The sequence below is a fragment of the Mastigoproctus giganteus genome, chromosome 3 (assembly GCF_048544385.1).
Source record: "Mastigoproctus giganteus isolate SK-2022 chromosome 3, ASM4854438v1, whole genome shotgun sequence".
NCBI lineage: Eukaryota > Metazoa > Arthropoda > Arachnida > Uropygi > Thelyphonidae > Mastigoproctus > Mastigoproctus giganteus.
Window position 1 is genome coordinate 196,999,054 of NC_143577.1, and position 15,290 is coordinate 197,014,343.

Below are 15,290 nucleotides of genomic sequence, written 5' to 3' on the forward strand. Positions count from 1 at the left end.
AATACACTGGATCATCTGAGATGGAATTGTTTAATATTGATGAAGTGAAATTTGTATGTTCTAAGGTTGGGGATAATAAAACACCAGGTTTAGACTTGATTGAAAATAATTGTGTTAAAAAGTTTGTTGACTTGTGTCCAGAAATAATGGTTAATATGTATAATAAGTGTTTATTGAAAGGAGTTTTTCCAGGATTTTGGAAAATTGCTCTGTTAAAATTATTACAAAAACCTGGCAAATTGTTGACTGATCCTGGGGGTTATAGACCCATTTCTTTGTTAGCAAATTTGGGCAAAATATTGGAAAGATTGTTGTTGTTAAGGCTAGAGAAATTGTTCAACGAACAAAATCTTCATTTTAAATATCAATATGGTTTTAAGAGAAATAGTTCAACAGAAGATGCCCTACGCGATTTGATTAATTTTAGTGTAAATTCTGGTGAGAAATATGTGTTAGCATTATTCATAGATTTTGAAGGAGCATTTGATACTGTATGGTATCAAAGTGTGCTTTTTTCATTAAGAGAATTAAATTGTCCCAATTTGTTATACCAAATTATTAAAAGTTATTTAATGGATAGACAGATTATTATAAGGTCCCAACATTTAACTTTTAATAGAATTATTGATCGCGGTTGTCCACAAGGATCTGTGTTGGGTCCTATTTTATGGAATCTGGTCTTAAACCAGTGGTTAAGTAGAACAGTCCCTAATTGTTATAAGGTGGCTTATGCTGATGATTTGGTTTTGTGCGTGACAGGAAGATCTAGAGCAGTATTAGAAAACAGAATGGAGGTTATTGTTCAGGATTTGACTGATTGGGCTACATTAAATAAACTAAAAATTTCATCTTCTAAAACTGTCATGATGTTATTAAAAGGAAAATTAGACTACAACAGACCACCTCGATTATTAGTAAACAGTAAACAAATTCCTCTTGTTTCCCAGGTAAAATATTTAGGGGTTATCTTGGATGACAAGTTATTATTTTTCCAACATTTGAATTATTTAAGTAGGAAAATAAAAAATTACACTGCTTCTATAGTTAGGGTTACCAGAAAAGATTGGGGATTAGGTAAACGCATTTTGTATCTATATTATAAAGCTATTTTTATTCCGATTGTGTCGTATGCTGCATCAATTTGGTATGTTCGTACTGTCAATGTAAAATTTAAACAAAAACTATTATCAATACAAAGAATAATGTTGTTAACTATTTTGCGTGTTTGTAAGACTGTTTCGACTAATGCTCTACAGGTGATTGCGGGGGCCTTTGGATTTAACAGTTGTGTATAGAGCTTTTTGTTATTTTATAAGAAAAGGAATACAAATTACATTTCTGGGGATTACTAATGAAGTTTCTTCTGCAGTCAGCAAACAGAAGAAAGAAATTTTGGTGAAATTAATTAAATTATGGCAGGACCGTTGGGATTCCAGTAGTACTGGTAGAGTAACTTATTTATTTATACCTAGTGTTGAATTTAATTTTAATAACAAATTGCATTGTTGGTTTTATCCAACTATGGAATGCTCATATTTGATTACGGGGCATGGTTCCTTAAAAAGTAAGTTGCATCAGTTTAGTTTAGTGGAAGATCCTTACTGTGTTTGTGGAAGGTTGGAAACATGGGATCATATCTTATATGAATGCAATTTGTATGATGAATTTAGATTAGACTTATTTAATTTGGTACCTAATTTTATTAGGGGTTCTGAATTAATTTGGCTGTCTAATGAAAGGAATTTTGTAGAATTTCAACGGTTTTGCAGGTTGACATTTAATAAAAGGAGGAGTATACATGTTGTTACTAATACTGACTAAAGACCTTTTTTTTTTTTTTTTTTTTTTTTCCCCTCCTCTGGATGGATAGGCATTCTGTCTTGGAGGCAGGGAGAAAAAAAAGAAAAAAAAAAAATTTTTTTTTTTTTTTTTTGGCTGGCCTTGTGGAATGACCATGAGGCGGGATTGTTGCACTCACTAGTAAGATGTAGTCTCCTAGTTGGTGCATTTTTTTTTTTTTTTTTTTTTTGCTGGCTTTTGGGTGTGGGCACCCCAGGAGCAGGACTGCTGGCACCCACCAGTCTTGCACCCTTACTGGTGGGTGCGGGATTTAGGTGCAATATGCACAGCCAGAGCTAATAGATCCAGGCATAGCTCCTCGTGCCAGGGATGGGCACCAGGTGGTAATTGCCCAACGGACTATCACCTGGTGGCAGAGTAGCCTGTTTCACTTATAACACATTACACACACGTGTACACACACTTACACTAACAGGCCATTATGAGAATATGTTATATGATAAATTGGTGGAGATGGATGTATGTCCGGGTGCCACCCTTCGACAGTTAAATACATACATACTGTTAATACAAACAAACAAAAAACTATACGTGATTATGTAAAAATTGTTTGGATTTCAGAATTAACACTAAGCATACACCAAGAAAAACCAGTAATTTTAGAAACATCAAAATCTATACTAAACCAGTGTTATTTGCAATAAATGTTTTCAAAGGAATTCAAGTGTGTATGTGTGTGTGTGTGTGTGTGTGTGTGTGTGTGTGTGTGTGTGTGTGTGTTCTAACTAATTTCACATTAACTAATTTCTGATTTGATCATTACATTTCATTATAATCAAATGGAGATATAACTGAGTCCGGAATTTTTCATCTTTTTGCTAACTGATTGCCATTCAGAGTCTTAAATAACACTAGTAAATCAAGTAAATTAAATACAAGTAAAATACACACACATTTCTCAACAAAATAACACCTTGCAATATTTTTAATTTTAAGAAAACTTCTTATGCAGCAATTTTGAATCCAGGTCGTAGATCCCTTGAAATACCACTGCGGACTGAAATCTTGACAGTGACCGCATTCAGACTTCAGACGCAATACTCTCAGAATTATGAAAACAATTCAAAAATAATCAAATCCCCTTAAAATATGGAAATAAAATGCGAACTTCGTGGGTATTTGAAAAAAAAGAAAAGAAAAGAAAAATAATTATCTTTTTCATTTTTGTTTTAAAATTTCCCTTTAATGATCCTTATGGCTTTATTTATTTTATTTAATTTTTTTTGGCTCTTCTCATGTATAAAACAAGCTATTTTACTGTTAGCTATAAAAATTAACTAATTTTAATCTTTTCATTCTTTAATAGTCTCCAAAAATGACTAGAAAATGTAGCACAGCCAAAGCTGAATTAAGAGTCACACTAATGGCTGCTGCTATGATCATTTGCACTCTAACTGCATGGACGCCATATGCCGTAGTCACCCTCATGGTGGCGCTTGGTTATTCAGATCTGATTGGTCCCATATCCTCGGTCTCTCCAGCCATTTTTGCCAAAACTGGTGTGATCTACAATCCAGTCGTTTATTTCTTCTTGAACACACAGGTAAGATTTATTTCTTTTCTTTTAGTGTTTCTTATACATTAAAAAAGATAAAATAACGTCACATCATAAACACGAATTAATTGGCACACACTTCGTCAATCAGACGAAATAAAATAAAATAAATTAGATAAAAACGAAACTAAAATAGCAGCGCGAAGTTTCTTACGTTAATTAAAGATTCAAACGTTCATAAATACATGAATTAAGAAAAAAATGTAATAACCCAATTATGCTGTTCAGTGATTTTTACCGTCATTTTTAATAAATAACGTGATAGAGAACTTTAAAACCCGTACGTCAAGGACAATCCAAAAAGAATGTTGCTGCATCAATTAGTAGCGAAGCTGTTTCCATGATAGGGAAAGACAATATTTCACGGTGGTACGCTGTAGAAAGAAAGAACACTACCACTGTTAAAATTCAGAAAGACCATAAATTTTAATCATGCCTATAGAGTTAATAACGCTTGGAGAAATCACTTTGTCACTCGAACCCAGCGTCTTCAACCAGCAGAACGCTGGCATTATTGAAGGTAACAGATGCATCAAAAAATAGACTTTTCACTTGGACCAATGAAATTGAAATTTCAAAGAAAAATCTCTAGCGACTAGATTGCCGTTTTTCTGTGGTTATTTTTTGTCGTTTGCTGCTAACAAATTTGTTCAGACAATTGTCTATTCAAATAGCTGATACTGTCAAATTTACTTACAGACAACAAAGGCCATGAGGTGTCGAATCCAGGCTTCTTCCGCATAGTATGAAAAGAGAATATAGCTACTATATTTTCCTCGAGAGTACTCAGTCCTTCAAAAGCTAAGCAATTAACAGGAAAAATAAGTTATTTTTGTGATTTGTTCAAAAATAGTTGTTCGATCACGTAAAAACGACGTGATCTCACGCAACTATGAAACAAACTATCAAAATAGTATTAAAGTAGTAATACATTGCTTGACAAAATTAACATAACCAAATGTTTTTTATGAATATTTCAACAGTATCGCTGAAGGCGCATATTTGATATAATACGCATCCTGGCATGCAGATTCCGAATATCCAATAGAAATCGATATAAAATACTCTACCACCTTGTAGAACCGCAAATTATTCATACCTATAAAAACACGGGTTACGACCACATCACTTCATTCTTGGTTTTTGTGGCTTGCTCAGTTGGAAAAGCCACATCTCTAGTACTCAGGATGACATGTCATCGTCGTTTAGATGATTCTTTGAGATGGTGGGCCGTTGGACGACTTGAAACCGGGCAGTCGCAGGCGGGTGTGGCTTAATGTGTCACGCAGTGTCATCTCGGCTCTAAGGAAGGTGGTGGAGACAGTCCCCCGACATGTTACTGAACCATTTCAATCTTTGCCTTAAAACCGGGACTTTCCCGAAGGATTGGAAAAAAGCTAATATCAAACTTATAATTAAAAATCCGACGAAATCACCAAAACAATCCACCTCCTACAGACCAATAGCCCTGTTATCAGTCTGCAGCAAACTCCTGGAACGCCTCCTATTAACCAGAATACAGGCCTATTACTTACAGGTTAACCTTAGGTCTCCAAATCAGTACGGCTTCAGACAGGGAATGTCGACTGTGGATGCCTTGAGGAATCTCCCTGCGCGTGCGGCTACCACGGACAACAAATACTTCCTGACTATCTCTATCGACTTTGCTGGGGCGTTCGATACCCTCTGGTGGTCGAGCGTCCTGGCCTGGCTCCGGAGGACAGAGATGCCGAATAATCTGTACAGGGTAATCTAAAGCTACTTCTCCTGCAGGCTCATCATGGTGAACGCTCCTTATAAAATATTCACCAGAAGACTCAACAGAGGCTGTCCGCAGGGCTCCGTATTAGGACTGACACTATGGAACGTTGTTTTGGACGAGTTCCTAAACACAAACATTGGAGACAGTGGTTCTGTGTGTTTAAGGTAAGGCGCCACCTGTGGTCTCCCACAACGTCTTCGCAAGCTTTTGCAGACGACCTTATTCTAATGATAGAGGCAAACAACAGAAATCAGCTGGAAAGAAATGCAAATCACGCCCTACAAATTCTACAGGACTGGACCAATACACATTTCCTTCGGATCTCTGCAACAAAAACAGACTTCATTCTCCTCAAGGGTGCCCTAGATTATAGGAGGCCCCCACAGATCAAGATTGACAGTGCTACACTGCGACTATCCAAAGAACATCATGAAAAAGATAAGGGGCCTTGTCATCAGAGTTACAAAAAGGGACTAGGGCTAAATAACCAGACCCTCAAGCTTTTTTACAAAGCTGCCTTCGTGCCAATAGCCACGTATGCTTCAGAAATATGATACAGCAGGGTAACCATGGCTGTAAACCGCAGAATTCACCATTCCATTCACAGAGCTATGCTGCTTGCCATAACCAGGGCCTGCAGCACAGTGAGTACCCAGGCGCTGCAAGTGCTGGCTGGATCTCTACCACTGGACCTCGAGGTGGCGTCCTTCATGAACTCTCCAAATGGACTGCCTGCTCCTTCATTGGCTTTGACGCGAACCCTACTGTCAACCGCTCGACAGAGAGAAAAAAAAAAAAAAAAACACTCACCACTCATCTTAAGATCTGGCAGACCAGATGGGAGAACACTCCAAAGGGTGAGATCACCAGACGATTCTTCCTAAATGTCGACAAACTATACCCAACGGCACCGACATGATTTGCGCCGGGACTCTACTCAACCTTCCTGTTAATGGGACATGGTGCCTTTAAGGCCAAACTCACAGCCCTGGGCTATAGACGATCCAACCTGCAGCTGTGGAGAGTTGGAGAGCTGGCACCACCTTATGCATGAATGCCAGCTCTATGATGACCTCCACTGTCAGCTCATTACCCGGATCACCTTCTTGCCCAGAGATAGAAAACAACACCTCCTCGATGGAAGGTAGGAATATATAACCTTTTCAAAGTTTGCCGAAGACCTGTACAGAAGACGTGACCTGAACACGCACTAACCACAACATGACCAGTAGCGACAGTAATAAGCAACACCAACAATGATCCATCGCGTAACTATGAAGACTGACAAAAAAAATTGAACAAAGGACGGACTGCTGCATAAGCTGAGCACCCTAGCCCGGCTCTCTTTAAATCTCCTCCCTGGAAGGGGGGTGAGACATGTCGCCTCGTCCCCCTGCTACCCCATCCTCTCTGTGGTGGGTCATACCCACTGCTCAACCTGGGGACGTCTTCCCTATTGTCCCCATACTGGTGAGGATGCCGCTTGGTGTCCTGGTATGTGAAGTCACGTTCGTTTCAGGCTCGTGAATATTTGTTATTCAAAGTGTTTTCTTTTTAATTCTATGTTAATTAGTTATGCTGTGCTTGATGCTGGATTGCTGTTCTTGAAGCCTGACTGCTTCCTTATACCTAATCTTGCTTCCAAAGTAAGTTATTCTTAATCTCAAATTCTGCATTGCTACCGCTGCTGACCAGTGTCCGGTCGCATGCTGCTCTGCAACTGCTTTCTTTCGCCACTTTGAACTTTGACCTTGACGAATGAATACTTGGGGCGGTGACATACTTTCCATCTTGTCGTGTGAAACTGCCACAGAAAAAGGTTTAATTTTCTAAGAGAGAGAGAGAGAGAGAGAGAGAGAGAAGACTAGTACAATAGGTTAGGAATTTACCTGCTTCTGCTGCAGTGAATTCCTCCCCCCGCCTCCTCGTTTCTGGCTGCTGAAACCCAACATATTTCCTAACACTTGTCAGTTCAGCGTAGTATTAACTTTAATATTGAACTTGAAAAGCAAAATGTGGCTACATAAATGTCTTTTAGTAAATACAAGTTATTTAGGTGCCTCCGTAGCCAGGTGGGCAGGAGCAGCAGTGCGTAGCACACGCTTCTTGATTAGACCCGGGTTCGAGCCCGTGAGCCACCAAATACGGAGGATGCGGAAAAGTCAGGTAATGACCACCGCATATCCCCGGAGCAATATGGCCTTAGTTGCTAATGCTCCAAATAACAACAACAAGTTATTTACTGGCGATCCCACGGAGCAGCAGAGCAGTATTGAAAATTGTAAAATAACTGCTGATTTATCTCTTTTAGATTATCTAATTTCATGGACACTGACAATGCCCGAAAATCGAAATAACTTGTTTTAAACTATGCTTTTAAGAGTTGTCTAGCTTATATATAATTATTGTATATCTCAATAACTTTTGTAACTATGTCTGACGAAAATTGCTCAACGTCCATGCCAGGGAATTTGACCGTTGCCCCGGAACTGGCGGAGGCTGGATTGGCGAATTTCCAGGACCCTTCTGTCAATATTGTTGATATTTTAGGGCAACATTTTCCCCCACTTGTACTGGTCTAAGAAAGGACAAACGTAACTGATAATGGTCAGAATAATGAGACAGTCCATTTAGATGACTCTGCTGTTCTTAATTACGTTTTTACTCTGATGAATAGTTTATTTTATTTTCTTAAAAATGGGACTAAGGTTACCCCTTCCATGATTGCCGAGGTTGGCAAGGTATGGAATTCCATGGAACGCATGTTACTTGAATGGAAAGCTAAAAACTGAAATTGTATGTAAAACATTGCCTGCTCAAATTTCAGCAGCTAGCTATGCAGGTGTAGCTGCTTCTGATGTAGGCAAACAGGTTAATGTGAGTGCGATCCCCTCCGGGACACAAACCAGACACGCGGTATTAATGCGTGCTAATGACAAAAGTGAACTCAAAACAAGTGAAGAGATAAAACAAGTGGTGATAAAAGAGTTTAAATCAGAGTTGAAGAGAATAAAGATAAAATCAATAAGAAAGGTGAGAGATAGAGGTATTGTAATTGAGGCTGCCTCTAATAATGATCTTGAGAAACTAAAAAAAGTGTAGTAAGTTTAAGGATCGCAATTTAAATGTGGATCTTCCGAAGAAATTGAATCTCAATCTTATAATATATGACGTTAATAAAGAGATCACCGATAATGATCTTCTTGAGGATTTATATGATAAGAACCTTGCCCATTACAGTATAACTGATGATGAATTCAAAAAGTGTGTCAAGGTTAGATTTAAAATTAAGTCTAACCTTCACTGGGTCATTGAAACCCCTGCCAACATTAGGAAAATTCTATTAAATACTGGTAATCGTGTATATATTGGATGGGCATCACATGGAGTTAAGGAGTTTATTATAGCATCTCGATGCTTTAAATGCCTCGGTTACGGGCATTCTGTAAGTAATTGCCATCAGCCTGAATATACTTGTGGGCACTGTGGCAATCTGGGGCACCAGATTGAGTCTTATCCTGACAAGGCTTCTCCTGCAACTTGTCCCAACTATAAAACACGCAAGAAGAAAGCAGATCATTCCTACCGTGACAACGGCTGTCCTGAGTATATTCGCGGGCAAGAGGTGACCAAGTGTCGTACTAATTACATTTAACCGCAATATATAAACCATAACATTAGCGAAACAATTAAAGTTTTGCAATTGAACTGTCAAAGGTCGATCGCGGTCTCTAATGACTTAACTAGAATAATCTCTGACCATGATATCCAAATCTTAGCCCTTCAGGAAGTGTATTCATATAAAGGAGTTGTAAGGGGATTACCATTATCATCAAAAATTGTACAATCTAATACTGAAACTACTGGAAGTGGCAGGAACGCCGTGGCCAGGGTTTGGGCAGCCCTGGTTATAGTTGATCCAGGTATAATTGCCACTAAGATAACAAGCTTGTGCTCCACACATTCTGCTTGTGCCTGTCTGGAGGGTACATTTGGGCAGGTGTATTTTGTTTCATTGTATTTTCAATGCTCTCAACAATATCAACAGATCGAACCTTACCTAAATTATGTAGAGGAGATTCTCCACAGATTGGCGGGTAGAAGAGTTATTATGTCTATGGATGCAAATGCTGCATCTACATTATGGACCAGTCCCTTTATAGATAAAAAGGCGAGTTATTAGAGGAGTTAATCCTAACTAAGAACTTACATCTTTGGAACACTGTGGGGCACCCACTACTTTTGTTTCAGCATCTTGTCAATCCTTCATAGATATCACGGTGACCAACTCTACATTTGGACAAAACATAAGAAACTGGCAAGTTAGAACTACATGGTCAGCAAGTGACCATAATCCTATAATTGACCATAAACATGGTCAGCAAGTGACCATAATAACGTTTTAAGTTGTTATGGAATCAGGCTGTACAGCAAGAAGGAACTCATACAATTTTCCAAGGTACAGGACTCAGGGTGAAAACTGGGAAACTTTGGAAAACAGGCTGTGTGTAGAAGCCACGGATGATAACATCGAGAGGATTGGGCAACTGCCGGCAATGGAACAGGTAGAAGCCGTAAATGACCTAATAAGGTTGGTCTGTGATGCCTCTTTTACAAAGAAAAAGAGAAAACAGAATCATGTGCCCTGGTGGTCTCCGGATCTCACAAATCTGAGAAATGAACTGAAAACTGCTCGGCGTAATTACCAGCGTGTCAAGAGAAATAATAATAGGGCAATGGTTGAGGTGGACCGTCTGGGTGACCTTTACAAGCTGGCTAGGCGGACCTACTTTAATCAAATTTATAGAGAAAAGAAGAATGCTTGGAAACAACTGGTTAAATCGACACTAAAAGGATGAACCGTGGGGAGTTGTTTACAAAATTGTAGCGGAGAAATTGCACCCTGGTGAGATAGTTTCTTATATTTTGGCTGATGGGCAAGAGACTCTTTCTTGGACAGAGTCGATGAATGCGATATTGGATGGCATTATTTGCCAAGACATTTGTGTACGAGAGAGTACGGAACAAACAAATTTAAGGATGGAGCACTTTATGTATTCTGGATTAACTGATGAGGATCCGTTTACTAATCTTGAAATTGGCACAGCTATTGATTCTTTCAAGGATAACATATGTCCAGGCTTAGATTTACTTGAAATTGCAGTATTAAAAAGAATCTGGACAATCAAACCACAACTAATTGTTAATCTTCTTAATTCCTGTTTGGCTGATGGGCTTTTTCCAACTTCCTGGAAGCAAGCCAATCTTAAAACTCTGGTCAAAAATCCTAACAAACCGCTCAATGTTCCTTCCCCCTATCGTATTATTACCAGTGCTGGGCAAGGTTTTAGAAAAGGTTATTGTAACTAGATTTATGAAATATTATAAAGCTAAAAATTTACAAGTAAACACTCAATTTGGCTTTACAAAAGGCTGTTTTTCAACTGTTGATGCTATAAAGTTTGTAATGGATCCAGTCCCAAATGCGGATTCCAAGTATGTCCTCGGTCTCTTTGTGGACTTCAAAGGGGCCTTTGACACCTTATGGTGGCAAAGTGTCTTTGCGAGGTTCGGGGAGGCCGAGGTGTCTGCTCCCCTTTATCGTCTAGTTTCTGATTATTTCCATGGTCGTAGCCTTGTGGTCTATTCTGGTGTCTGTTCGGTTACTCGTGCTGTTACTCGGGGATCAGTCCTAGGACCGGTCAGCTGGAATGTGGTTCTTGATGGGTGGCTCGGAGCACAGTGCGACAAAATTTTGAAGGCGGCATATGCAGACGACTTGACCGTATTGGTTTTTGGAGAGTCTCGTAGGGAACTTGAAAACGTGCGAACGAAATCTTGGGAGACCTTGATGGTCGGTGTAGTGTGCACAAACTACAGATTTCTATTGACAAAACTAAACAAATGCTTTTGAAAGGTTATTTGAACCTGAATAGACCCCCCCCCCCATGTAAAAATTAATAATCAATCCATTAAAATTGTAAGAACGTATAAATCTTGGAATAACGATGGACGATAGATTTAGTTTTGTAGCCCACGCAAAAAAATGTGCTGAACAAAATAAAAGTCTTAACTGGTAAAAATCATTAAAATAACTAAAAGTGTCCGGGGAATTAAACCCCCAACTTTAAAGTTATACTACGAGTGTATTTTTATCCCAATAATTTGCTATGCTGCAGGTGCATGGGGTTATCGTGTTAATAATCGTTTAGTCTTGAAGTATTTGACTCAAGCACAACGTTTCTTTCTTCTTGAAATCACAAGAAATTGCAGAACAGTGTCGACAATGGCACTCCAAAGTATTGAGTGGAAAACTTCCTATTCAATATGAAGTTATGTACCACTACTTACAATACTATCGTCGGAAAGCTCTGCCTGCAAGTGTGAGCAATTATTCAATTAATTTAGACATACCAACTAAGGATGATAATTGTAGAATTAGAAGAGTTTGTTAATAGTTGGCAATTAACTTGGTCCAATTCAGAAGTCGGTAGAGTTACTTTTAGTTATCTTCCTAACATATCAGAATTTACCAAGCAACGGTTGGCCTGGTTTTGCCAGGTCTGAATGTACCTTTTCTTCTAACAGGGAATGGCAGCTTGAACTCCAAACTGTTCACTCTGGGGTTGGCTGCCTCTCCATTATGCAAGTATGGTGCTCCTGAGACCATGGAGCATTTAATATTTATGCTGCTATCTCTATATAGACTTAAGAAATAATCTACAGCTTCTTACAGAAGTGTACAATGAAGATGACCTACCATGTTTTGTCAATGACAAAGAAAATTTCCTAGCTTTTTGTAAGTTTGCAGATAAGTTGTTTGCACATAGGAAGAGACTAATTGGAGTTGATCTGTACAGAGTAACGCCAAGTAATCCAGAGTTTGTGTTCAAGGACAAGAACTATCATGTTTTTTGCCCATTAAATATGTTTTCTGTAAATAAGTCCTTAGTTTTCTTTTCTTAAGTAAATATGTTGGTTCCACGATGGTAACGATGTTTTGTTTTGTAGATTATTTGTTAAAAATATAAAACTGGATTTAGTAGAATTAACAGAGAGGTTGTCTGTTGGTTGTGTTAATGGTTCTTGAGCTGAGTGTGGTGCCTGTCATGATGTGACTTGTGAAGAAGGATATTGATAGCGGTTTTGTGTACAGAGGAAAAGTTGGCTATGCATGTTGTAAATATGAAATTGAATTGTAAAACGCTGACAAGGTACTACCTATGTTTGTACACCTTGCCATTTGCCTTCTGAGTTTAATACTGAAATCTGGTAGTGTCGGATCAGATAAGCATGGCATCAGCAAAAAAAAAAAAAGTTATTAAGAGGCAAAGTGGTTGTGAGTCCTGTATAATGACTGGACAAATGTCCAGTCATTATACAGGACTCACAACTGTGTGGCCTAATAGCAATGCTTTTTAAATGATGTTAATTAATGTAATGAAGTGTTATTTATAGTTTTGGTTTTCTGATTAAGTCCCCCAGGAGTGGTGATCGTACTCACTTAGCAAATAGTAAACACTGTATAAAGTACTAAGTACTTTTTTTTTGTATTAAGTACTTTTTTTTTTGTTATTATATTTTTATTTTATTTCTTATTTTTTTCTATTTATTATTTTTTATTTTTATTTATTTTTTTAAATTTTATTATTATTATTATTTTTATTTTTTCTTAATTTTATTTTATTTATTATTATTTTTAAAAAATTGTTTTTTTTACTCTATACACTATTGTAAACTTTTCTCTTCTATTTCATGGAAGGTCTATCTCTTCCCCTTATCTTCTATCCAACCGCCCCATCCATTTCAATCCCCATACTTCAATTCTTGTCCCCCACTTCCTTTCCCTAAACACCTTGGGGCTCCCACGCTTGCCTGATAGTCCCAGTAAGAGTCTCAGCTAGAAAGTGGATCCTGGCGCGCCTCCTCGTAGCCAAGGTTGAGAGTCAGGGGACCAGGTGTTCCCTTCCCCCCTGGCTGCAAAGGCGCCAGTGCCGGCACTCAACATAACAAGGCACATACTTACACACCTACACTTGCCGGCCTTCACCTTTTCAGATGCTACAGCAGCATATAGGGGAAACCCTGTAGACCGCAATTGAAACAAACACACCTTGACCTTGTCCCCATACTTCTGCCTATCCCCTCCATTCAACCTTCCTACCCACTAACTTTAGCAACTGTGTACGTCAGCCCTCAGTCCAAATTTAACTCGATATCACAATTCAAATCAATCTTTTAACCTTTTCGGCGTAGTTTCAGTAAAGTAAAGGCGCTTCCGTAGCCAGGTTGGGCAGGAGCAGCAGTGCGTAGCACACGCTTCTTGATTCGACCGGGGTTCGAGCCCATGACCACCAAATATGGAGCATGCGGAAAGGTCAGGGAATGACCACCGCATATCCCCCCCGGAGCAATATGGCCTTAGTTGCTAATGCTCCTAAAAAAAAAAAACCAAATAACAAAATAAGTTCCGGTAAAGCAATGTCCCACGCATTTTTTTTTTTTTTTTAAGGTCCTAGCCACTGAAATCTCCAGAAACTAGGTGGCAGGGCCTGCCAGAGTGCTGAATATAAATCTACTGGGTACCCTGACCTGCCTCCACGGGGAAATTGTGGGCAACGGGGGGTCCCACAAGGTAAGGGGGCTAACGGCTAAATGGTCAGAGATACAGCATACCATGACATTACACAACAGGACACTGCCCATATACTTTTTGTAAATTTCTGACTTTCACAGACTTCTGTGCTACACCTACAATGCATACAAGCAGACGGGGAAAACCAGTGACGCCGTTAGACATCAAATACTTGACACTTTATGGAAGCAGTTTCAACTAGAAAGGAACCATTACAAAAAGAGCTGCCTGCCCAAGGATTACGTCAACCAAAACAGACCGCTATCTGGCTCTAACAGCAATACAAAACCCTACAATGTCCTGTCATCAACTATCTCTTCAGGTTGGTGCGGTCACAGGTGAAAACATTTCCAACCGGACTGTGTTAAGAAGGCTCAATTTAAGTGGAATCTATGCGGTGGTCTGTATTCCATTAATCCAAACCACTGCAGAGCTCGTTGAAACTGGTGCCATGAACATGTGACTTGGAGCCCTGAAAAATGGTGTACAGTTATGTTCGCTGTTTAATCCCGTTTTAGCGTACAAACAGATTCTAGACGTTATTTCATCTGGAGAGAACGATTTATGCGGTACCATTCCTCCAACATCAGAAAACGAGAAACTTACGATGGCGCGTTCTCGTGTGGAGCGGAATAATGATCAACGGTCGCACCACTCTTCATGTTTTTGATAGGGGTACCGTAACTGCGCAGAGGCACCAAGAACAGATCTTCGAACCATATGTGCAACTTTTTAGGTGTGCGGTTTCTCCAGATTTTTTTTACATGCACGACAACGCCACTGCATATAGAGCTCAACTGGTGGAGGAATATCTTGAAACTGAACATATCCAACAACTACTAGCACGATCGCCAGACTGAAATTCGATGGAACATGTGTGAACACCCTTGGACGTCGCTATGCACGCCGAGAGGCAACTCCTTAGTCAATCGGTAATCTAAGGTCTGCGCTGGTGGAAGAATGGGATTTATTGCCACAGAATCTTATAGAGGCCCTTATATCGGGCATGATTCACCGCTGTCACATGACCATCTTTTAGAGCACCTTATATCGAATTCTGTAATGCGACCTTTTTGGTAATTCTTATAGAACACCTATAAATGTCCCTTATACCTGTCCGAAATTTCTCGCTGTCTCCTCATTTCATCGTTATTCTATGGTACACCACCATACCAAATTTTGTCTCCCTTCGTCGCAAGCTGCACGAGTTATACCGTTTTCTACGTGTTCTGTTAATTTTGTCGAGCAGTGCAGTATTGCATAGTATAATAATAGTTAAAGTTATAAAAAAAATAATAAATAGTTGTTTTTTGTCGTTTTTTTTTTTTTTTATCTCTTTGTGCAAGAAAACAGAGAACCAGAGGAATGGAAGAACATTTTTGAGTTCCACGAAAATATTACATACAGGCAGGGGTGGATTGGGAACATAACACTGATTAAGCAAATATCCACAAGTGAACCATTTTAAGTTACATACT

At 39.0% G+C, this 15,290-nt stretch overlaps 1 protein-coding gene across 1 annotated transcript in view; it reads left to right on the top strand.

The window, feature by feature from the left end:
- Positions 1-15,290, top strand: part of LOC150088554 (melanopsin-like) — a 58,396-nt gene that overhangs the window by 42,083 nt on the left and 1,023 nt on the right. The window contains exon 3 of the mRNA XM_090370230.1: positions 3,167-3,403. Within this exon, the coding sequence (XP_090226356.1) occupies positions 3,167-3,403 (237 nt within the window). The remainder of the gene's footprint in view (positions 1-3,166; positions 3,404-15,290) is intronic.